The 23,639-nt window shown below is 54.8% G+C and overlaps 1 protein-coding gene across 1 annotated transcript; it reads right to left on the bottom strand.

Annotated features, from left to right (window-relative positions):
• Positions 1–1,490: 1,490 nt before the first annotated feature.
• On the bottom strand, positions 1,491–18,359 carry RFC2 (replication factor C subunit 2). The gene is made up of 11 exons (XM_081297651.1): positions 18,217–18,359; positions 15,966–16,035; positions 13,707–13,748; positions 13,365–13,471; positions 10,789–10,890; positions 8,808–8,908; positions 4,958–5,115; positions 4,801–4,866; positions 4,423–4,503; positions 3,322–3,435; positions 1,491–1,818 (listed from the first exon to the last, which is right to left on the bottom strand). Exons 1-11 carry the CDS (start codon positions 18,321–18,323, stop codon positions 1,708–1,710), a joined length of 1,059 nt encoding a protein of 352 aa, XP_081153777.1. The 5' UTR covers positions 18,324–18,359; the 3' UTR covers positions 1,491–1,707.
• Positions 18,360–23,639: the final 5,280 nt, after the last annotated feature.

The following is a 23,639-nucleotide window of genomic DNA, read 5'->3' as shown; positions in this document are numbered from 1 at the left end:
AAAAACCTGAATGAAAGTTGCATCTGACTCAGAAGAAATGACCCTGAGGCCCAGAGAGGAGGGGCCGTGGACAGGCACTTGGACCCCAAGACCAGCCCTCTTCCTAGGTGCCACCTTCAGTTGTTCCCAAGAAGAAATTAATGCCACAAGTTGGGAAGTCAGAGGAAACATCTAGAACCCAACTGTTGGCCTCTTGTCCCCTCAGTCCTGAGACAGGAGCCCCCCGTATGAGCTCAGGCCTAAGCAGAAGCAGGGGAGGGGAGGGTACTGCAGTGGCCTCCAGCACTGGAGAGAACGTCCAGGAGGCCAGCCTCTGCTGCCACCAGCTTTGGGAACCCAGGTGCCTCTCCTCACCTACAAAATGAGGGCAACTTTATTCCACCTCCCAGGGATGAGGTCCCAATAAAACCCAAGACTAAGTGTGCAAAAGTATTTTAAGGGACTGGGAGTGTTGGTGCCCACCGACAACCCCAACAACTTGGGAGGCTGAGGCAGGAGGATCCCAAGCTGGAGGCCAGCCTGGGCATCTTAGTGAAACCCTTTCTCAAATACAAAGGGCTTGGCTGTAGCCCCCAGGTTCAATCCCAGGACCAACCAAACCAATGCATAAACAATGCCTGGGATTTGCTCCAAAATCACCTGGGAGAGGGCAGGGGACACAAGGAGCCTGGCATGTGTCAACAGCAGTGCTCGGGCAGGACAATGAACATGAACATGGCAAGGGTCACAAGGCAGTCTCTTTTATTCTTTTTTGACACCAGGGAGCCATATCCCCAGCCCTATTTATTTCTGCAGATAGGGTCTTGCTGAGTTGCTTTGCACCTTGCTGAGCTGCTGGGGCTGGCTTTGAACTCGCAAGCCTCTTGCCTCAGCCTCCTAAGTTGCTGGGATCACACCGGGGTGTGCAGCCCTGTTCCCAGCTCTCTTTACTTCTATATACAACTGAAAATTTCCATAATTAAGCACATGGAAGGCCCTGGGTTCAACCACAGCACTGCGTGCACCACACACACACAAAGGGGAAAACAGTGCCTGTTCAGACACAGTGGCAGCCTATAGTATCCTGAAGCCCACAGGAGAGCACACATCACCACACAGGAAAGGCCACAGGGCGAGCTCTCTGGTCTGGGCCTTCCGCTGGATGACCCAGCCCCCCAAGCCCTCTCCCCTTCCCTCTCCATCTTCTCTTCATCTCATCATCCCTCACCCACTTAGCAGAGCTGTGGTGGAATCAGGCTTTGCAGTGGGGGCAAGTGGGCCCCCCAGCCCACTCCCTGTCTGGAGAGCGCACCCCTGCTGTTCTGAGAAGTCTTAATTTTGCAGGAAACCACAGAAAACCCGCCCTCACCCACTGACCTGGGTGGGCCCTTCCAGTTTCTAGAAAATGGAGATTAGCTGGTCTAGCCCGTGACCTAAGTGGCCTTTCCACCTGGGGGGTGCCGGGGCACACAGAGGGGGCTGGTTCTCTGGGAGGCCCCAGGAGTCAAACGCAGAAGACACAGGAAGGCTTTATTAGCACCGGTCAGCGGGACAGGGGTCAGGGCCCTCCCGCTGCCCACACATCCGGGACCTGGCGCTCCTGCAGAAGTGGTCAGGGAACATGGGAGCAGGTGAGCTCAGTCGGAGACCCAGCGCCATCGTGGGGCATCTCCCCGTCGGAAGGTGGAGACCCCAGCGTTGCAAGGGCAAGGCCTCTTCAAACTGCAGCTAACTGGCCACAGGGGCTATTGTCTTCTGACACAGCCTGGCCAGGAGCCCCGCCATCTGCAGGAGGGAGTTCACGCCTTCGGTGACTTTCATGTGCGTGTATCCGATTTCCTGAAAAACAAGCCCAATTCCAGTCTGGTTAACAGACAGGGAGGGTTTGCTGTTAGCCTGAGCTCGTAGCCTGCTCCGGCCGGGAGGGAGGCGAGGGTGTCGTAGGTCATGTGCAACTCAAGCTCAATTTACTTCCAAAAGGATGAAAAATATTTCTTTGAAAAATACTAAGAAAAACATTTTTTTACATGATACCTTTATTTATCTATTTTTAGGAGGTGCTAAGGATCAAATCCAGCACCTTGCACATGCTAGGCGAGCGCTCTACCGCTGAGCCACACCAGCCCGTTAAGAAAATTAAAAAAAAAAAAAAAAGAAAAAGAAAAAGAAAAGCCAAGCTAGGAGATTCATAAGATCTCTATGTGACTCTCTGAGGGAGGACTCTCACCTAGGACATGCAAAGAACCCTCCAACCCAGCAACATGCTGGGCTGGCTCAGTGGCAGAGCGCTTGCCTGGCACGTGGGGGCACAGGTTCCAACCTCAGCACCACATAAAAATAAAGTTATTTACAAAAAAACTCAAAAATGGGTAGATGTGCACGATGCTTTATCAGAGACCACAGATGGCCACTAAGCACCTGCGAGTGTGATGGACAACGTGTACCTGAGCCTGGTGAGGTTCCACAGCCCACCCACGGGCGGCCCCACTGGCAGGAGGATGATACCTCCCCATGCGCATGAGCTGCAGCCCCAGCCTGGTGGTCTCTGACCCACGTCCCACTGGACACGCAGCTGCACCCGGCGTCTACCCACGAGACACGACAACATGGCATCCTCTCTGCAAACCCTCCAGGTGGCTTTGTCCACAGCAACCCAAGCGTCCCTTGCCTGGTGACGGACAGTGGGGGCACACTCACGGGGCGGAACACACTCAGAACAGAGAGGGCTGGGCCCCTTGGGCCTCAGCTCAGTGAACCCGCAGGAGACGCTGAGTGCAGAAGCCTGACTTGCGAGAAGGCTCTGCAAGATCCTATTTGCATAACATTCTGGAAGTTTCTGTCTCCAAAACAGAAGACATGGGGGTTTCTAGGCTATGTGGAAGGAAGTGATTTCAGAGGGGCACATGGATTTTTCTGACGGGAATGGCGGTTGTGTTTACGTGCCTGTCTGTCACCATAATACCTAAAGGACTGAACCGTCCTCTACATGAAAGACATCTCCATCCACCCAACCTTAAGAGACTAAGGGCCAGGGACAGCTCAGTGGCAGGGCCTTGCCTAGCACGCGCAAGGCCTGGGGAGTGTCCCAAGCACCGCACTCAATGGGTCAACCCTCCCACTGCCACTCACTCAGTGAGACCTGGGATGCAGAGAGCCACCTGAGGGTGCCCAGGTCGCTGACTGCAAAACCAACGAGATGACAGCTCCACCCCTAAATAGCCGTCCACCCTCCCTCCCACCGTGTCAGGGGACACAATAGACATATCGAGACATCAGTCCTGAAACAACAAAGAAACTTGAACGCTGCACGCATCTTTGAGGCATTTCTGCCCTCTGACCAACCTTGATAAACTCCAGCTTCAAGTACTCGGCCATTTGGAAAGTTTTACACACTCGAAAGATGTTGCCGATGACATCCTCTGGCGAATAGCCCAGATGCCACAGGTGGGCCAGGATCTAGACGGAACACAGCAAGGTCAGAGCCCCGTCCACGGCCAGGCACCTGGGAGCCGGGCAAACCCACGCCAGTCAGACCAGCACAGGGCTGGGGCAGGCCACGGGCCAGACAGCCCACAAGGTTCCGAGAACCACCTGTCCCCACGGGGATGCTGGGGGCCTCACGGGCCTCAGGCTGACCACACTCTGATCCCAGGAGCCAGTTTAACTCAGTCCCCTGCAGCTGAGAAGGCACTGCAAGACAGTCCACCACCAAGTCCACCACCTGGCCACGTCACAGACACCCGGGGCCTGCGACACTGTACCTGCTGACAGGTGAACCTAGGGCAGAACCAAGCCTGCCGGGCAGCGACCCGGGAATCTCGGCTTCCTGCCTCCTGCACGCAGACCAGGGCCTGGCGATGGCCGCTGCCTTTGTGCCTCGGGGCAAACCCAGGGTGGGCCACTCTGCGTCCACAGATCTGGAGGCTCCTCAGCCCCTGACTGGTGCTCCACCTTCCCACCAAGCTGCCCAAGCCCAGGCGCGCTTTGCTGCGTGTGCTGGGCCTAGAAAGGGAATCCTGTGGCCAGACCAGTGCCCGAGTACCACCATGGCCCGGCGGGCAGCTACAGGTCACCTGGACCCCAAGTGTGCCCACAGACTCTGCCCACAGGACCAGGCCCTGATAGACAAGGCCCCTCCTGGCTGACGGGGATGGCTCAGCCCCACAGTGCCCATCTTCATGCTCCCCAGAAGGACGAGGGACACAGGTCCCCCTGTCCCTGGGGAAGATGGTGTCCCTGGGGAAGGCGCTGGGCTGGTGACTCTGGGTGACAGATTTCCCCACGGGAGGATGTCATTAAAGCCAAAAGACACACTTTCAACCCCAGGCTGACCAGTCAGTGCAGTGTGGGTGAATGGACTGGCCCCGAGGGACCACGGGGCCCTGGTCTATAGAACACTCCAGCCTGGGGCCCAGGAGAAGCCAAGCCTCGGGGTGGGCGCACCTTGTAGGCCTCGTCAATGTCGCCCTGCACGCAGTGCTGGATCATCTCCTTCACCAGCAGCGGGTGCGGCTCGTCGCAGACCTGCCAAACCAGAGAGATGTAAGGAGGCCCTCGCTGTTTACACCAAAGTCTCCAGCAACAGAAGGGGCTCTGGGAACATCCCTGTCCCCAACAGAGAAGTCCCCAAACAGAGCAGCTTCCCCGACCCAGGGCTCACAGATCCCCACCCACGGGACACGTCCAGCCCCTCCTGCCTCCCAGGATGGGGCGTGCATGTGCCCCAGGGTCCTCCTCAGCAGAGGCCGAAGCCAGCCCTGTGTCCCAGGCCGGGCATCTGTCCCTTCCTGAGTGCGGGTAAGAACTGCCGGGGTCCCGTACCTTGAACACGTTCTCACTGTTGACGAAGCCAAACCCCGAGAAGGTGGACTGCAGGTTGTTCAGAGCCTGTGGGGGACAGAAGTGTGGCACAGTGACCTCCCGCCTCCCCTCCTGCAGTCTGAGGCAGCGCCCGCCCTCCAGCCTGGTGCCCACACACCTGCCGCATGTCCCCCTGGGCAGTGAAGATGATGGCCTCCAGGCCGTCGTCCGTGTACCGCACCTCCTCCTTCTCCAGGACACTCATGAGCCTGGCCAGCACCTGGGCATCCGTGAGCTTGGTGTAGCGGAGCACCGCACAGCGCGACTGGATGGGCTCTGGGCGGAGACGGGGAGGGTGAGGTCCGGCAAAGGCCAGCACCACCTGTGGCCTGCGGTCACAAGGACAGCTGTGCCTTCCCTGCTGCCGGCCGGCAGGTGCGCAGGAGTGACGGGGAGGCCAGGCAGAGCCGCCAGTGTCCACTGAGCAGCACGACCGTGGCCAGCTTGGCCTCCTACAGGGGCAGTTGGCCTCTGAGACAGTCCACGTGCCACAAGCCCCACGGGCCAGTGCCGGCCACCCAGCAGCCTCCAGAGTCAGGCCCCCAGGCGGCCTGCAGCTCGGCCAGGCAGGTGTGGCAGCGGACACCACGCAGCCTCTGCATGGCAGGGCCGAGGGCCGGAGACGAGCGCTGCCCCCTGCAGCTCTGCCTGTCCTGGGTATTATGCTGACACAGGGCCGCCCACCTGTCCACACCAGCAAGGTCCCCCGACCCCTGCACTTCTGCCAAGGACAAGCTTCACCAGTCCCCAAGGCCAACTCTTGGCCTCTCACCCTACACCTGACCTCCCGCTGGCTCCTCGCTCTTCGCCCCACCTCCCCCCCTGAGGGCTCTTCCCACTGACTACATCCCCTTTCCCAGTCTGTCCCATCAAGTCATAACCACCTCACACAGCATCCCCACACCAGCTCCCACGCATGGCGTAACACGTGGCCAGCCTGATCTCCAGCCTGAAGCGCGCCCTGAGGTCCTCACACCCCGGTCACGCACCCTGCTGCTCTGTGGGTGCAGGACGCAACCACAGCCTCTCTCAATGCAGGCTCTGGAGCCGTGGGGGCTGGAACAGCCCGGAGACGGTGCTTCAGCAGAGCTGTGCCCCGGGCTGAGAGCCCCAGGCTGGACGAGGGACCTGCACAGCCCAGGGCAGGGGACAGGAGCTGGGGAGGGGCCAAGGTCGGGCAGACACACCTCGTGCCAGGCAACCGCAGGCCACCACAGGCCACCGCTGAGCAGCAACGGGAAGGTGAGCGGGGCAGGGGGTCCCAGCAGCTCCAGGGCCACCCTGGCAGCCACCGGGGGAGAAGCCTGGGCCATGGCACCAGGTCGAGAGGAGGGAGGGAGCCCCGGCCTGGGCTGAGGGCAACGGGGGCTGGGGAGGCCACTGCGCCGGGAGACCCTCAGATTTGATTTGCACAAGGACAGAGGGGATGTGAGCACTGGAAAGAGAACATGGGAGGACCTGGCTCACCCGGCTGGGGAGTGGCCTGTGGGGGCAGAGGTGCTGGGGCAGCTCGGCTCCACCACGTCCGTCCACAGCAGGCAGGTGGCCTCCGCCATGGGGTCTGTACGTAAAATGCGACCAGCTGCAGACGGGGTGAGACCTTCGAGAAAGCCTAAGGCCAGGTGTGGTGATGTGCACCTGTGACCCCTGAGACAGGGAGGCTGAAGCAGGAGGCTGAAGCAGGAGGCTCGCTCGAGGCCAGCCTTGGCAACTTAGCAAACCCTCTTAAAATAAAATGAGCTGGGTGTGGCTCAGGGCTGGGGCGTGGCTCAAGAGTAGAATGCCCTAGGTTAGATTCACACCACCAAACATGTAAAAAAATAAAAAAAAAAAAGCAATTAATATTTAAGCTACTCTATAAGTTTCCTTTGATAGAGCTCTTTCTCTCTCTTAAGATGAGCCTCTTTGGGCTGGGGCTCAGCTCTAGAGCACTCGCCTAGCACATGTGAGACGTTGGGTTCAATCCTCAGCACCACATAAAAATAAATAAATAAAATAAAGAAATAAGCCTCTTCTAACTGGGTCTTCCCTCTGTGGGATTTTTTTTTAAGATGTACCATAAGCTTAATTTGCAGAAATTTTAAAAACACGATCAATCAAGCAGGCATGGCCTTCCTTAAAGAAAGCACCACGGGTTGGGAGGCTGAGGCAGGAGGATCTTGAGTTCAAAGCCAGCCTCAGCAACAGCGAGGTGCTAAGTAATTCAGTGAGACCCTGACTCTAAATAAAATACAAAATAGGGCTGGGGATGTGGCTCAGTGGTTAAGACCCCCTGAATCCAATCCCTGGTGCTGCCCCCGCCAGCCCCCCAAGCTCTGCAGCAGCTGGACCATGGACCATTTCCTCTGAGGCAAAACCCCAAATGTCTGTAAGTATTTCCCTTCATGTCTGTATATCCCTCTTGAAAATGAAAATAGTCATGGGGGCAGGGGCTGCAGCCCAGTCCCACAGGGAGTGCCTAGCAGGCTCAGGCCCTGGGCTCCATCCCCAGCACCGCCAAAAAAAAAAAAAAAAAGAAAGAAAGAAAGAAAAGAAACAATGCTCAAACAGTCTGAATGCTGAATGTATTGGAGATCAATTTCCAGGAAGGGGAGGCCAGAGCCTTTCCCAACCACCAATGCAGCTGCCCAGCACCCAGCGCGCTCGGCAGCACAGGCCACTGCAGCTGCACAGAGGGGTGGTCCTGCCCCCAGAGGCCGGTCCCCGAGCCATCATGGAGACAAGCTACGGACACCTCCACACTCAGACCTGCTCCTGCATCTCTGAGCCCCGTGAGAGGTGGGAGAACAGAGCGTCCCAGCAGCACTGGGCGTCAGGGCTGGGAGCCCTGATCCTAGGGTGGGAGCCCCGATCCTAGGCACTGCCAGCAGGCTTGGCTGCAGCCGCATGCACGGCCTGAGTGGAGAAGGGAGTGCCAGGTGAGCTCCCACGGCTGGGGATCAGCAGGGCAGGTGTCCCCGAGGACACCAGCTGAGCGTGAAGCCTGCAGCATAAAGGGGAGGAAGTGAAACCCACCGGAACTTCGAAAGGCCCAGGAGCAAGGGGGCAGGGCAGACGCTGAGGTCACCCACTGGAACTGCGGCACCCGAAAGGCCCTGAGCAAGGGGGCAGGTGGACGCTGAGGTCAGAGACAAGACCGAGTGTAAGAATCCAAGGCAAAGTTGGGCGCAGTGCCACACGCCTGCGATCCAGCAGCTGAGAGGCTGAGGCAGGAAGATCTCAAGTTCAAGGCCAGCCTCAGCAATGTAGAGAGGTCCCAAGCAACTTAGTGAGACCCTGTCTCAAAATAAAAAGGGCTGGGGATGTGGCCCAGTGCTTGTCCAGCACACGCGGGACCCTGGGTTTGATCCCGTACCTCGCACACACGCAGAAGCGGGAGAGGGCAGCAGACAGAGCAGGGGCTCAACCCCAGCTCTTCTCTATGCTGTGTGACTGGGCAAACTACTCAGCCCCTCTGAGCCTGCTTTCTCCTCTACAAAGAGAAGCTAAGGAGCTGGAGGCGCAGCTCTGCGACAGAGTGCTCGCCTCCAATGCTGGAGGCCTCAGGTTTAATCTCCAGCTCCACAAAAAATACATAAATCAAGTGAAGCTCAAGGCCGGGTGTGGCTCGGCCAGAGAGCGCTGCCTGGCCTGTGGGACCCGCATTCAGTCCCCAGGTCGGCCACAGAACAGGAAGTGAAGCTGACAGCATCGCCACAAAGAGTCACGTAAGCTCCACCTAAGACCTGACTGCATTTCAAAATGTCACGCGGACGTGATGGACACTTCACTTCTCAGTTCTGAGGACATCCAGGGGAGCTGGCTGTGCAGATCCCACGGCAGCTGGGCCTGGCAGGCAAGAAGGCCTCTCTGCTGCTCAAAGCCGGCCAGAGCAGGGGTGCGCCATGGGGGGCAGAGCTCGTCCCACGCTGAGGCCTGAGTCTGCCCAGGGAGCCAGCCGCAGGCCCGGCCACGCAGGCTCAGCTCACCTATGATCTTGTCGGAGGCGTTACAGGCCAGAGCGAAGCGCGTGGTCTTGGAGTAGATCTCCATGGTCCTCCTCAAGGCCTGCTGGGCTCCATCCGTCATGCTGGGAGGGGACACACGAGGAGGAAGTCACACCTGGGCCCAGGCCACAGCCTCCCCACAACAGCTCAGCACGCACCACACACCCCAGCCCTGGGCAGGGGTCTCCAGCACCAGGCCACGCCCCAGTGGGAAAGCCCATGAGCCACTCTCAGGGTCAGAAGGCACCCGGCGCCTGTAGCACCAGAAACAGCGCCCTGGTAAACGCATGAGGCCACTGTCTCCAGGGCTGCTGCCACGCCTGCCCAGGATCTGTCTGGGCCTCAGGAGGGCAGGCTGCACACAGGCCTCAGTGCAGAGGCCCTGCGTCCATCACTTGCTGGACCTGGGACTCAGGCAGATCTTCCCAGCCTCAGTGTTACCACTTACAGGTCAGAGATAATGAGGCTGCCTACTTCAGAGGTCGTCAATTAAATGAGATACTGCTGTGTGCAGTGATCAGCAAGCGTCCAGTGTATCGTAAATTAACACACAAGTGTTAATAGGTGTTAGCTGTCATTAGTACTCTAGACAGTGAAATGGTTAGCGTCTATCCACACCATAGAATATGACATGACGATTCAAAACCATGGCTGGACGCGGTGGCTCATGCCTGAAATCCTAGCTATTCAGGAAGCTGAGGCAGGAGGATCATAAGTTCAAGGCCAGCCTGGGCAACTTAGTGAGACTCTGTCTCAAAATAAAATGCAAAGGGCTGGCGGTGTAGCTCAGCAGTAGAGAGCTTGCCTAGCATGTATGAGGCCCTGGGTTCAGCCCCCAGTACTGCAAAAAAATAAAAAATAGGGCTGAGATTGTGGCTCCGTGGTAGAGCACTTGCCTTAGCATGTGTGAGGCACTGGGTTTGACTCTCAGCATGACAGTAAATAAATAAATATTGTGTCCAGCTACAACTAAAAATATTGAAAACAAATTTAAAAGTTAAATAAAAAAAATAAAAACTCTGTTTGTAGCTGGCAGCTGGCACAGTGGTGCACATACACAGTACCAGCTACTCAGGAGGCTGAGGCAGGAGGATCACCGAGCCCAGGAAATGAGGCCAGCCTGGACAACACAGAAAGACCTTGTCTCAAAAACAAGAACATACAAGGGCTGGGGTTGTGGCTCAGTAGTAGAGCACTCACCTAGCCCATGTGAGGCACCACGTAAAAGTAAATAGCCGGTCTCTGCAATGGCGAGGCCCTAAACCCACTCAGTGAGACCCTGTCTCTAAATCAAACACAAGCAGAGCTGGGGATGTGGCTCAGTGGTGGAGAGCCACTGAGTTCAATCCCTGGTACTGAAAAAAAAAAAAAAAAAGATTCTAATGGTGTGGATCATGGCTTATAACGTTAAAAGGAAGACGCAGGACCCACAAATGAGAGATATTTGACTAGTGAAAATAAAAGTGCAGAAAAAGAAATAATGCATGGTGATGACGACATTTTTGGGGGGTAGGGGTACCAGGGATTGAACTCAGGGGCACTCCACCACTGAGCCAGATCCCCAGCCCTATTTTGTATTTTATTTAGAGACAGGGTCTCACTGAGTTGCTTAGCACCTGGCTTTTTGCTGAGGCTGGCTTTGAACTCGTGATCCTCCTGCCTCAGCCTTCTGAGCTGTTGGGATCACAGGTGTGTGTCACCATGCCCGGCTTTTAGACCAATGGCTCTAAGTTAGCTACAAAGCCAAGGTCTGAGCCCCTGGTCAACTGCTGTCTGAAGATGTGGTAAGCAAACCCACCTCAAAGGTGGTTCTTTCTTGTGTGTGTGCTGCTGGGGGTTGAACCCAGAGCCTCGTGCATGTGAGGCAGGCGCTCTACCAACTGCAGTATGTCCCCAGTCCCCACAAAGGTGATTCTTCTCCTGCTCTAACAAAGCCCAGCAGGAGCCTCGGCCAGGTGCGCACCTGTCTGCCTCGTCCAGGATGACGATCTTGTGCCGGCCTTTGGGAAGGGTGACCTTCTGTTGAGCAAACATCTTGATTTTATTCCTCACAACGTCGATGCCCCTGGAACAATAAACCAGAATTGTAAGTCACCTTTTGAGGCAAATTCAGTTCCCTTCACAGGGACTCTTAAACCTTCTCAACCACCGGGGACTATAGGAATCAATTTTAGTTTTTTAATTTCTTTTTGGGTTAATTCTCACGATTCAGGAGGACTGATATTTTAGGGCTTCTCTTCTCCCCTGCAGGACTTCCAAGGACCAAAGCCACCATGTTCTGACTTTTGGACAGAATAAAACTCATTTTATCCTGAACCACCACGGGGACCCCAGGCCCTTCACCGCCGAGGGTCCCTTTGGGTCTCAGTGCTCACTCCTCCTGTGCCCTGGCGCAGCAGCTGGCCACCCGTCACGCCAGGAACTGCTCCGTCGCTTATTCCCAACTGTGCTGAAGGAGGCCGGGGCAGCCGAGGACACCACGGGGAAGGACACCAGTGCTGCTCGCCCCGCAGGGCCTGCTCCCAGTGCAGGAGGGGCTGGGCCAGCCTGGACTGTGGTGCTGGAATGGAACCAGGGTTCAAACACGCCAGGCCACCTCGGCCACCGAGCCACACCCAGCCCTGGACTGCCATCTTTGTGGTCCGTGAGGTTTCGTGGACCATGGCTGAGAATTTACATGGCCACTGCCCGGGCCCGGGCTCAGGGGTGGGGTGTGCCGGGTGAGCAAGGCCCTGGCCACCAGAACAGCACACTGAGACCTTGTTCACCTCAGCAAAGGGAAAAATGGGCAGTTTTCATAACTGTCAGATAATCACCAAAGGCTGCCCAGACCCTGGCTGCAGCACCAGGGACGCCACTGGTGTGACATTGACGGGTGGCCTCACCTCAGGCCATGACTCCAGTAACTCAATCAAGGCTGGACAGCATGTTTCTTTTTTCCTTTTTGTGTGGTGCTGGGGACTGAACCCAGGGCCCTGTGCACACGAAGCAGGTGCTCGACCAACAGTGCTCTGTCCCTAGCCCTGAACAATGTCCCCAGCCCCAAACAATGTATTTCTAAAGAGAAAAAACAAATCTCTTTCCATCTCTGTGGACACAGGACAGGAAAGACCTGGTCACACCACCCCCTGGACACCGCATCTTGCTCACCCATACGATAGTCCTCCTCCATCCTCAGGATGCCCATGCACCAGCACTCACAGTCTGCTGACCAGTGCTGGCTGTGGGCTAGACCCAAGGTGTCCCCCAAGAGTTCACAGTGACACAGCACTAGAGGGATCAGAGGTGGAGGGAGGGGATGGGAGAGCTGTGACCTGATCCGCTGGGTGGTGACTGTGGGCAGCTGGGGAATGGCTGGAGGAGGTGGCTCACTGGAGAAGTGCCTTTGGGACTCATTTTGTACCTGGTGGGTGGAGCTCTCTCTGCTTCCTGGCAGCCATGTCCAGAGCTGCTCTCTTCCCCATGGCCCTCCCACCATGATGCTCCGCCCCATCTGGGCCCAGAGTGATGGAGTCAGCTGTCTATGGCCTGAGAGCCCCAGGTGGACTTTCCCTCTCCTACGATTCTTGTGGCATCTTTGGTCACAGTAGCACGAAAGCTGACTAAGCCAGTGTTCCCTGTCTTTATGATGCTCCCGCCCAGCACTTGTGTGGTGTGGTGTGTGATGACCGAGAGCTGGCAGCGGGTGTGTCCCTACAGGTGACAGGAAGGGAACAGATGCCCGCCATCGAGAGGACGGAGCAAACCCTAAACAGAAATACCCAGTGTTGGTGAGGACATGGGAACATGGGGACCCTGCGCACAGCTGGTGGGGGTGTGAACAGCCACCTGGTAGAGCAAGGCGGCCGCTGAACCACCAAAACAGAACAAGCCACAGGACGAGGCGGGTCCACTTCGGGTGTCGACCCTTTCCCCATAGAATCAAAGGCAGGGACTTGAAGAGATGCTTGTCCCTCAGGGTCACAGGGCCGCCACTTGCCATTGCCAAAGGACAGAGGCAGCTCTTGTCCTTTTCAGAGACAATAAGCACAACTTGGAAGGACACACGCGGGGCAGGCATTCCTCAGCCAAGAGGAGGGCGGCAAGCTCGCTGGTGCTCCGGCCACATGGCCTGACCAAGCAGGGACCAGGGATGGTGGATTGACTCCTCCACTCCTCAGACCTGTGGGCTCTAGCAGGCAGCCGGGCAGCAGGGCTTGGCGGGGAGCAGGCTGGTTCTGGCACAGGGCTCCAGCTCTGCCAGACGCCACCTGCAGGGAGTGCAATCCTAGGAACATGCTTGGCCCTGCCTGATGCACGCTGAGCACGGGGTGACGGTGGCCATTTTTGAGTTATGTCTACTTCACCACAATTTAAAATGATTTTTCAAAACTTTCCACCCAAACACAAAGGAAAACAAGTCTCTCAGTCGGCGCTTGGACAGGTGGGCACCAGAAGCACAGGGCTGGGCAGGGAGCTGGGGCGCAGCCGGAACTGCGAAGGCGGACCCCACCGCCATCCCCCACCGCTGTCCTCACCCCACACCCAGCCCAGGCCCACCTGTCGTTGGAGGCGTTGAGTTCCAGGACAGCGTCCTTCAGCGCGGGGCCCAGCAGGGCGCGGGCCAGACATAGGATGCTGGTAGTTTTGCCAGTTCCTGGGGGACCCTGGGAACGAGGGCTCCTGTCAGAGCTTCAGGCCACCAGAAGGCCCCCAGGGTGCTCCTGGGCCACTGCCACCCCCAACTCCCACCCTGCCCCACCCCTCGGCACACAACCGCACAGTATAGCAAGTGACCCATAGGCCTCCCCATAACAGGATCAAAATGGCCCAGGGCCTCTCTGGGGAGGAAGGACAGAGTGCAGAGGCACTCAGTGGGCAGAACCAGAGCAGGGCACTCACCGCAATGATGATATTGGGCAGGTTCCCTTCTCTCGCAAAGACCTGCGGGAAAGAGGCTGATTAGAATTGGCTAATCCAAGCTGGGCGCAGTGGATCAAGCCTGTAATCCCATCAGCTTGGGAGACTAAGGCAGGAGGACTACAAGTTGGAGGTCAGCCTCAGCAACTTAGCAAGACCATGTCTCAAAATGAAAACTAAAAAGGGCTGGGGCTGGGGCTCAGTGGTAGAGCACCTGCCTTGCACCTGTGAGGTACTGGGCTCGACCCTCAGCACCACAGAAAAATAAAAAAGATATTTAAAAAACAAAACAAAACAAAAAACACTTAACCCGTAGGCCCAGTCTCCCAGTGCACAGACCCATGTGGTGAAACACGCGTGACTCACCTCTCCAGGAGGATGGCTCGTGGGACTTGCACCTCAGCCCATTCAAAATGGAACTCATCAGCCCTACAAACCGGAAGCCCAGCCTGTGTTTCTTCTCCCATGGACTCTCCAGCCCTCCCCAGGTGGTCCAGGATGGGACCTGGATGGGCCTGGAGGTGACACTTGCCCTTGGCCTCACGGCACTGTCACCACAGCTCAGCAGTCTGCCTTCCCTCCTGCGCCCCAGCTCCTCTCCCACTGTGGCGCCCGCTGTCCCCCCCTGGAGGAGGGCCACTGTCTCCTGCTTCTCCTTCTGCCCCAGACCAACTCATTTTTTGTACTGTAAGTACAATTATTTTTCTAAACTATACAACCACTGAAAGCTTTGCCAAGTGCGTTGGCTCACACCTGGAATCCCAGCTTCTCCAAAGCTGAGGCAGAAGGATGGCCAATTCGAGACCACCAGGGCAATTTAAGGAGGTCTCATCTCAAACTAAGACAAAAGGAAAATAAAGGCTGGGGAACGCAGCTCAGTGGCAGAGCCCTTGCCTGGCACGCACAAGCTCTGGGTTCAATCTGCAGTACAGCAAAACCCACCCACCAACCCATTCAAACCCCAATTTTACCTAACTGAAACCCTGGGGTGACTCCTTCCTGTCCTCACCTTCTTTTTCAGTGCTGGGGAACAGAATCCAGGGACTCTACATGCCAAGCAGGTGCTCCCTACTAAGCTCCCTTGGCCTGAAGCCCAAACATTTTTTATTATAGCTGCAGTACTGGGGCTTGAACCCAGGGCCTCACACATGCTGAGCAAGCACTCCACCACTGAGCCACATCCCCAGCCTTTTTTAATTTTTCGAGACGGGGTCTTGCTAGGTTGCTTAGGGCCTTTCTAAGTTGCTAAGGCTGGCCTTGAACTTCAGTCTCCAGAGCTGCTGGATTATAGGCACTCACCACTGTGCCTGGCTTCAAGTATTTGTAAAATTAATAAATCAAAATAAACCTGATAGCTAAGCCCCCGCTTACTATAGAGACGATCTCTGTCATTTCTCAAGCAGCTGGGCTTCTAGATTGCATAGAAAGACCTCCAAGGCTGGGAATTCAAAGCCTGCTCTACTGCCAAATGGTTCTGCATGTTCTTCCTCGTGTCGTGCCTTGTCACTTAGCCATCTAGCTCCTCCAGGCAGGGGCTGGCAAAGGATAGCCAGTTGGGGGTGAGGGTGGACAAATCCTTCACGAAGTCTGTTTTTGTAAGTCTCCTGGCTAAGAATGGTTTTCACATTTTTTAAAAATATTTTGTTAGTTGTCGATGGACCTTAATTTATTGGTATGTGGTGCTGAGAATCGAACCCAGTGCCTCACACCTGCTAGGCAAGCGCTCTACCACTGAGCCCCAGCCCCAGCCCTGGTTTTCACATTTTTAAAGCATTGTTATTTCGTTTTGTTTTGTTACAAGGGTGCTGGCGACTCAATGCTGAAGATTTATCTGGCATTACAGGAAAAGTTTGGCTCTTCTGCTAGAGATGGATAAGATCAAGTCTGAAACTTCTGAAAAGCCAGTCCTTTAAAACCACTGATGGTTGCCACCAGAGTTTCCACTGTCCCTCAGATTGAATGTCTTGTATCCCTTGATTCTTCTGGATTCCTGGTCCGCCTTTCCCTGAGTTTTTTTTTTTTTTAATATTTTATTTACATTTTAGTTTTCAGCAGACACAACATCTTTGTTTGTATGTGGTGCTGAGGATCGAACCTGGGCCGCAACCACGCCAGGCGAACGCTCTACCGTTTGAGCCACATCCCCAGCCCCTCCCTCACTGAGTTGACTGTCTTCCTCTAAATGTTTTGAGCTTGTCAAAGAAGGACATCAAAAGACAGCATTTTTTAAAAGCCACTCACCTCTAGCCGGCTCACAGTGTCTTCATTCCCAACAATTTCATTCAGCTTTATTGGCCTGTATTTTTCAACCCTGTTTTTAAGAAAATGCATAAAAATACCGACAAAGTTATCTTCATGCAACCCAAAAGAAATCATTAAAAGGAACAGGCAACATGGTACATGCCTATAATCCCAGCAACTCTGGAGGATGAGGTAGGAGGATCACAAATTCAAGCTCTGCCTCAACAATTTAGCAAGAACCTCAACAACTGAGCAAGAGCCTGTCTCAAAAATGAAAAAGGGCTGAAGATGTAGCTCAGTGGTAGAGCACCCTGGGCCAATCACCACTACCAAAGAAATAACCAGAGCCAATGGACACAAGTTTCATTTAATGAGGTGTCCAAGTTCCATTTGAAAAGTAAAGTGCGTGAGGATGGTCCACCCACCACAACCCAATGCCCACCACGGCAGAGAAACATGCTGCAGCTGGACAGGGGCCAGCACAGACCACATGGAGCAATGTAACAGTGCAAGGTGACATGGTCTGCACAAGCAGCCCAACATCGTCAGGTCTGACAGACGTGGCGCACCTGGAACTCTCTCATCCCTTACCTGCCAGTTTCCACAGGTAGGTGCCATGCACACAGCCATGACAGCTAGATGGAAACCAAGGCCACCCTGTCGTCCCATGAGCCTGTGGAGTGAACAGGCAAGTGGCCTATTCACACCGTGGTCTTTTAAATAAGAAGTTATGCCAAGGCTGAATTGCCCACGCTTGTAATCCCAGCGACTCAGGAGGCTGATGCAGGAGGATGGCAAGCTCAAGGCCAGCCTGAGCAACTGTGTGAGACCCTGTCTCAAAATAAAAATAAGAAAGGGCTGGGGCTAGAGCTCTGTGGTAGAAGACCCCTGGGAACCACAAGAAATAAACAAGCAAACTATGTGAGGAAAGCAAAGGAGCATAGGTGTGGCAGTGTATTTGTAACAATTTAACTATCAGGACCTCCTTTGCCATTGTATATTCTTTATTTGTTTGTTGTTTTTTTTAATGAGGTGCTGGTGATCAAGTGCAGGCCCTTATGCCAGCTCGGCGAGCACCCTACCACCAAGCTACACCCCAGCCTGCCCATTACTAAACTCCCTGGTTTGTCGTTGCACCCTGTACAGATAAGGAGGGTCCACTCTAGCTCCAGAGACAGCTGTTATCCGAGGCCAGCAGGAGAGCAGCTGCTCCCACCCACTTATTCTCTAGACTCTGCCTCTTCCAGGGGCCAAGCACTGTGTAAGGAGTTAGGGGCTCAACAAGAGGAAAGCAGAAGACACGGGGATGAGCAGGATATGTTCCTGCCCCCAAGACTTCACCACCAACAGGGAGACAGAGCTTAGCAGAGCCCACTACAGTGCTAGTCTTATTACATAAACCAAGGGCTGTGGAGTCCCAGAGGAGGGAGAGAATCAGACCTGGGAGCATCAGGAGCAGACCTGGAGCTGGTCCCTGAAGGGCAAGTCCACTTCGTCTGCAGGCTGCCCCCTGCCCAAAGCTCCTCCAGCACACAACCTGTTGACCTGTCAGAGCCTCCTTAGAGGCCTTCCTGACCACCAGAGCTACTGATTTCCCCCTCGGAGCACCTGTCTTATCAAACACACAGTGCATTTACTGGTCTGTTTATTGGTTTATTTATTTATCGGTGCTTGGGACTGAACCCAGGGCCTGACCCAGCCAGTGAAGGTGAGCGGCACCCCCAGCCCGCCCTTGTCTGTCTATTCGCTTTGCCTCTCTGTCAACTGTGAGCTCCTTGACAGCAGCGGATGTGCCCCTCAGGATCTGGACAGCGCTGTGTAAGAGGAACAGAACGTGGGCCTTGTGTGTAAAGTTTTCTGGTGGCCGTATTAACAGGTAGAAAGAAGATGGGTAAAGCTAATTAAATGACCCTAACACGCAGAGTACCCTCGTTGTCAACATGCAACCAATATTAAAAATAATAATTAAAAAAATAACTGCGATTAAGAAAACCCCGGGTAGTCCTGACTGTCCTTAGCCCTGCTGTGTGGGACCGGCCACTGCAGACCCCGGGTGGGCTCGGAGACCCGTGTCCCTCGCCTTCTGCAAACCACAACCCTTCGCCGCCCCCGGCCCTCCTGCTCCCCAAGGGTCCCCAGGACCAGCCCGGGTCCCCCACTGGGTCCCCCATCGTGTTCTCCCGGAGCACGGCCCACTCTTCGCCCATCCTCACGTCCAAATGCGCCCATTATCTACGCTCTGGGCCCTCACCACGGCAGCTCGTAGTGGCCGGAGCCGCCAGAGGCCTTGCTGGGGCCAGGCGCAGAGTCCTCGGCCCCGCGGTCTGCTGCGCCACTGCCGCCAGGTTGCTCCTCCATTCTCGCGCCTCCACTTCGCGCCGCCTGAGGCCCCGGCCCCTGACGTCATCACGCAGCCCCACCCCCTTCCCCAGGGGAAGCGGACGCCACAGTCTCCGCGCCTGCGCAGACGGCTCAGGTCCGCCAGCGTGCCGACCGCTAGAGGCCGTAGTTGGAATGGAAGACCCGGCGCCTGCCCGGGAGCCCCGGATGCTAAGCTCCGGATGCCGAGCTCCGCCCGCGCCGCCTTCAGGGAGGGCGGGTCGCTCCGCGAACTGACAACCGCGTGACTAGGCGCGAGACGCCTCGCCGCGGGCCCAGAACGTCTTCCTAGCGCCTGCGAGGCCCTGTGGGCGGCGCTGCCCGACCGCCGCCCGGCACGCGGACCGGAGGGCGCGGGCGTCCGGCGGGGAGGCGGGAGCGCGGCCGCGGGCAGCTCTCGGAGGTGGCGTATGCGCCGCGGCTGCGTCTGCGCCGGACGCTGGTTCTCCGCGGTTCCCGCCCGGCCGCGAGGTGGGAGCCCGCACCGCCTGTCCGCAGCGGGAGACGGCCCCGCAGAGGGCTCGGCGGTCACTCCCCAGAAGTGGACGCTTCGCATGCACAGTTCTTTGGGGTTGATTTCTACCGTAGCCCAAATGTCACAGGAACGATGATGAAGGATAATGAACTGTCACTGCGCCCTTGCTGTGCCGTAGACGCTGGGTGGGTGCTCGTGTTATGCCCAGCTGGCAGACCAGCCTCCAGATTGGCAGTGATTAAATTGTCCATTGTCCTTTGGGCTGTAAGTGTTGGAGCCAGCATTCATTCCCCACCACCCCGCCAGAGCTCTTGGTGTAAAATTCTGTTTTATTGCACTTAGCATGTTGTATGTGATTTTTGTCTTTATTTTTTTTTCTTTCTTCCTTTCCTTTCCTTTTTCCTTTCCTTTTTCCTTTCCTTTTTCCTTTCCTTTTTCCTTTCCTTTTTCCTTTCCTTTTTCCTTTCCTTTTTCCTTTCCCCTGTCCCCTGTCCCCTTTCCCTTCCTTTCCCTTCCTTTCCCTTCCTTTCCCTTCCTTTCCCTTCCTTTCCCTTCCTTTCCCTTCCTTTCCCTTCCTTTCCCTTCCTTTCCTTTTTGTTGTTGTTGTTGTTTTGCAGAGAGGGAGGCCCTGGGGATTGAATCCCGGGACACCCTACCCCAGTCCTTTTACTTCGAGAAAGTGTCTCCAAATTTCTGAGGCTCTTGCTAAATTGCTGAGACTGGCCTCGAACTTGGGATCTTCCTGCCACAGCCTCCCGAGTCACCTGGATATCAGGCGTGGGTTACCACACCTGGCTGCATCCTAATTTCCTGATAAAATTAGTACTAGTTGTCCTGGGAGTGACTCCATGGGAAAGCACTTGCCCAGCATACCTGGGACCCTGGGTTCACACCTGTGAAAATGAGAGAATGAGGCGTATAAGCATCTGAATTGAAGCAAGGATTGGGACCTGTTGATCCATAGTGCTTAGCACAGGCCTGGAGAGCCCTGAATGTTCATGTCCTTAGTGATCAATGAGAACTATGTTTCCATAAACTACATCTACAGGGAAGAACTGGGTTGCTTTGACCAGAGAGGACAGATCACATCCCCATCCTCAGGGAGAATCCTCATGTATGGAGGTAGCCGACCTTGTCTCACAGACAGCTGATTAGTCATTCAAATAATGATGGGTTCCAGAATCTGTACTGCAGATCTTTTTCTATCTTTACCCTTTCTTTTGAGTTTTTCCCCCCTACCCCTGCCAAGAAATGTCCGTCCATTCTAGAGTGTATTGGAGAGAACATGGCTGCTATCATACTTTTTCACGTCTAAATCAGTGCTTCATCTTTCCAGGCTGTGTGGCTCCTGGAAGACGGGCCACGGACCCTGTCTGCTCCTCTAAATGCAGCAGGCACAGCCTGGCAAGAGGTGGGCACAGCTTCCCATTGTGTCCTCCCAGGCGTGGGGGAACAATGTGCTTCTTCATTCTGTTCACGTTTTTGCCAGTTGGGCAGACACCTCAAATGACTCACATTCTGGAGCATTTTTTTAATGATAGTAATTATTCAGGTCTCTAGATCCAGGACTCTCAGCTTGTTTCCGGGGACTGAACCCAAGGCTTTGTGCCTGTGAGGCAAGTGCTCTACCAACTGTGCTATGTCCCCAGCCCCAACTGTTTCTTCTTTTTTATGATTAGAGAATAAGGCTTGAGGCTGGGGTTGTGGCTCAGCGGTGGAGCGTTCACCTGGCACAGGCGAGGCACTGGGTTCGATCCTCAGCACCACATATAAGTAAATAAATAAAGGTCACTCGACAACTAAAAAAATATTTAAAAAAAAAAAGAATAAGGCTTGACGAAGACTCTCTCCCGAATATTCCCCTTTCAACTTAAGGAGCTGTCTTGGATGGCTTTAAAGTCACCATTCACATGTCTCTTATCTCTTGGGCGGGGGGAAATATACATTTTTCTTAAATATAAACATTGCTTAAAATTCCTCTTTGTGGCTTGTCCTTGGGATGGTTCCCATGTAGCAATATTCATATTTCCCTTATAAATCAACTGTCACACGTTCTCTTCCCACCACATAACACACTTTCAGTCTGCAGAAAATGGTGTTTAGGGAGGCTGAGGCAGGAGATAGAAAGTCCAGAGCCAGTGTCAGCAGCTTATCAAGGGCACTGTCTCTAAATAAAAGGGAGGAGGGCAGGGATGTGGTTCAGTGGTTAAGCACCCCGGGGGTTCAATCCCCAGTACCAAAAAAAAAAGGAAGAATGGTGTGTACTTCCTTCTCTTTCCATGACTCTTCTCCAAGCCCCTGCTTCACAAGAGGCCCCCTAGAGCTGAGGGGACTCGGAGCCTGTCCCTGATGTGTTGGAATGCCAGGAGAGCCTGGGGAGGAGATGATCTCTGGGGCAGAACTGCACTTTCAGGACATTCCTCTTCTCCCTAGACTGAGCCTCCCCACTTCCTGGACTTGGGCCCAGACAGAGCTGGGAGCTGAAGACTTCAGCCACTCCCTCAGGGCCACACGGCAGCAATATTGGGTACCCAGGAGTGTTGGGAGACCACAGCTCTTGTGAAATCACCCTGAAGCTGGGCTCCCAGGCTCTCATCACCAGAGGGCAAAGGAGACAAAAGGGGAAGAGAGTGACAGGAGATGGGGTTGAAAAACAGAGCCCTCAGCCTAAACCAGAACTTCCAATAATTTTTTTGTACTGGGGATTGAACCCAGGGGTGCTCAGCCACTGAGCCACATTCCCAGTCCCTTTTATATTTTATTGAGATACAGAGTCTCACTAAGTTGTTGAGGCTGGCTTTGAACTCGCTTACAATTCTCCTGCCTTAGCCTCCCAAGCCACTGGGATTACAGGTGTGCCCCACGGTGCCTGGCCCAGTCATATTTTCAAACAGGACAGGCAGCAGATCTTGGTTAAAATGACACTTTAACTTTCACCATTAGAGTATCGCCCCCTTCCTGGGTGATGTTGCAGAATTAAGGGCTAAAAATCTGTTGATGTCCCAAACCCAGGGCTACCGGACTCCCCTGCTTCCTGCCCACTGCAGCCTCCTCTGGCCCAGACACCAAGCCAGTTGTCTGCTGGCCTTGTGTACATTGGAGTTTAAAAATTTGTTATCTAGTTTTTTATGATTTTGAGCTACTTTTTCTTTTCAAATGGTGATACTAATTGTGTGCGGTAGTGCACGCCTGAAATCTCAGGGGCTCAGGAGGCCAAGGCAGGAGGATAATGAGTTCAAAACCAGCCTCAACAACCTTAGCAAGGCCCTAAGTAATTTAGCAAGACCCTCCCTGTCTCTAAATAACACATAAAAAGGGCTGGGGTGTGGCTCAGCGGTTAAGCACCCCTGGGTTAGATCCCTAGTACCAAAAATAAAATAAAATAAAACGTTTCCCCTAAACAGTGTCTCATGTCCTTAAGTTTTCTAGTATTCTCATTCGCATTTTCAATATTAAAGGTTCATCATGAAGTGAAAAATCATATTTCCTAAATATAACTGCAGTACAAGGACTTCTTATCTGGGTAAACTGCACCTGAGTTTTGCTCTGATCAGGGTTATGGCACTTAGAAGCTGGTTAGAAATCACTTAGCCTGGGTCTTGCTCTCTGCCTTTTAACACATTCTGACCGAGTGGCCACTGCCACTGTAGGGAGGGACAGCCAGTCCAAGCAGCAACCAGATTTTTGTTTAATTCTAATTATCTAAGAGTTAGAAAAGGGACTGGCTGTTTGTTAGGTGTCAGCAATAGTCAACAGCCCTGCTGAGGAGAGTGGGAAGGGCTTTGTGGGGAGGGGCCGCCCACCTGAGATCTGAACTGCACATCTGGGATTTGGTGGCTTGCCTGGAAGTCCTGCTAGCCGCGGCCTGCCCTGCTCCTGCCCGTGACCCTGGCTTCTCCTTCACTGTACCTGCCCTAGTGGATAATGATCTAGACCTTGTTTACGGTGGCCTTCTCCCTGGGTTGGCGGTTCTGTGAGAACAGGAACTTTCTTGGTCCTGTGCACCTTTGTGCCCTGGGTCCTTGTCACACCTGGCCCAGTGTCAGGGGGCTGCCTGTCTCCTGAAGGCACCAACAAATCAATGAATGAAGTGATCGTTCAGCGAGAGGGTCCTGGAGCACATCATGGCTAGATCACTGGGGAGGGCATATGGGGGTCGAGAAAGAGGGTCCTGGAGCATATCATGGCTAGATCACTGGGGAGGGCAGATGGGGGTCGAGAAAGGGGGCTGTTGGGGGCCAGCAAGGTCGCCATGGCCTGTTAAGAGCAGTCAGATGCCCCTGAGGGTGTCAGGCCAGAGGAACTGACCCAGTTTGTACTTTAGATCACTCTCCTTCCAGTGGCAAGTGGCCTGGGGGAAGCAAGGAGGAACTGTGTGTGGACAAGTTTGTGTTTGCTGTGGGATGTTGACTGATTGAAAGGGAGTCTCACTGTGCTGCGGGCTGGCATGGCACTCCTGGGCCCCTGCCATTCTGCCTCAGCCTCCCGGGTGGCTGGGACTACAAGCAAGCACCACCACGCCCTGCTAGATCATGTAGTCTCTGAGTTTACAGTTATTTCAGGCTTCCTGAGAGTCACACCTCCACCATGCTACCAGCGCACTGGTTTCATTAAAGAGGTTCATCGCATAAAAGTTCACTAGTGAGATCAAAATAAACACACAGACTCAATTACCTTTTTCTATGACCAGGTCCAAGACGGCTCTCACCTCTCTGGCTCACACCTCAAACCACCCCGTAGGGCAGCAAGGCTTACTCAGGGCTAGCAGGAGAGAGAGAGAGAGAGAGAGAGAGCACGCCAGGGAAGTGGCCTTTTATTGG

Source organism: Spermophilus citellus, assembly GCF_964194105.1.
Source record: "Spermophilus citellus genome assembly, chromosome: 6".
Lineage (NCBI taxonomy): Eukaryota > Metazoa > Chordata > Mammalia > Rodentia > Sciuridae > Spermophilus > Spermophilus citellus.
This window is presented reverse-complemented; position numbering and strand designations above follow the sequence as displayed.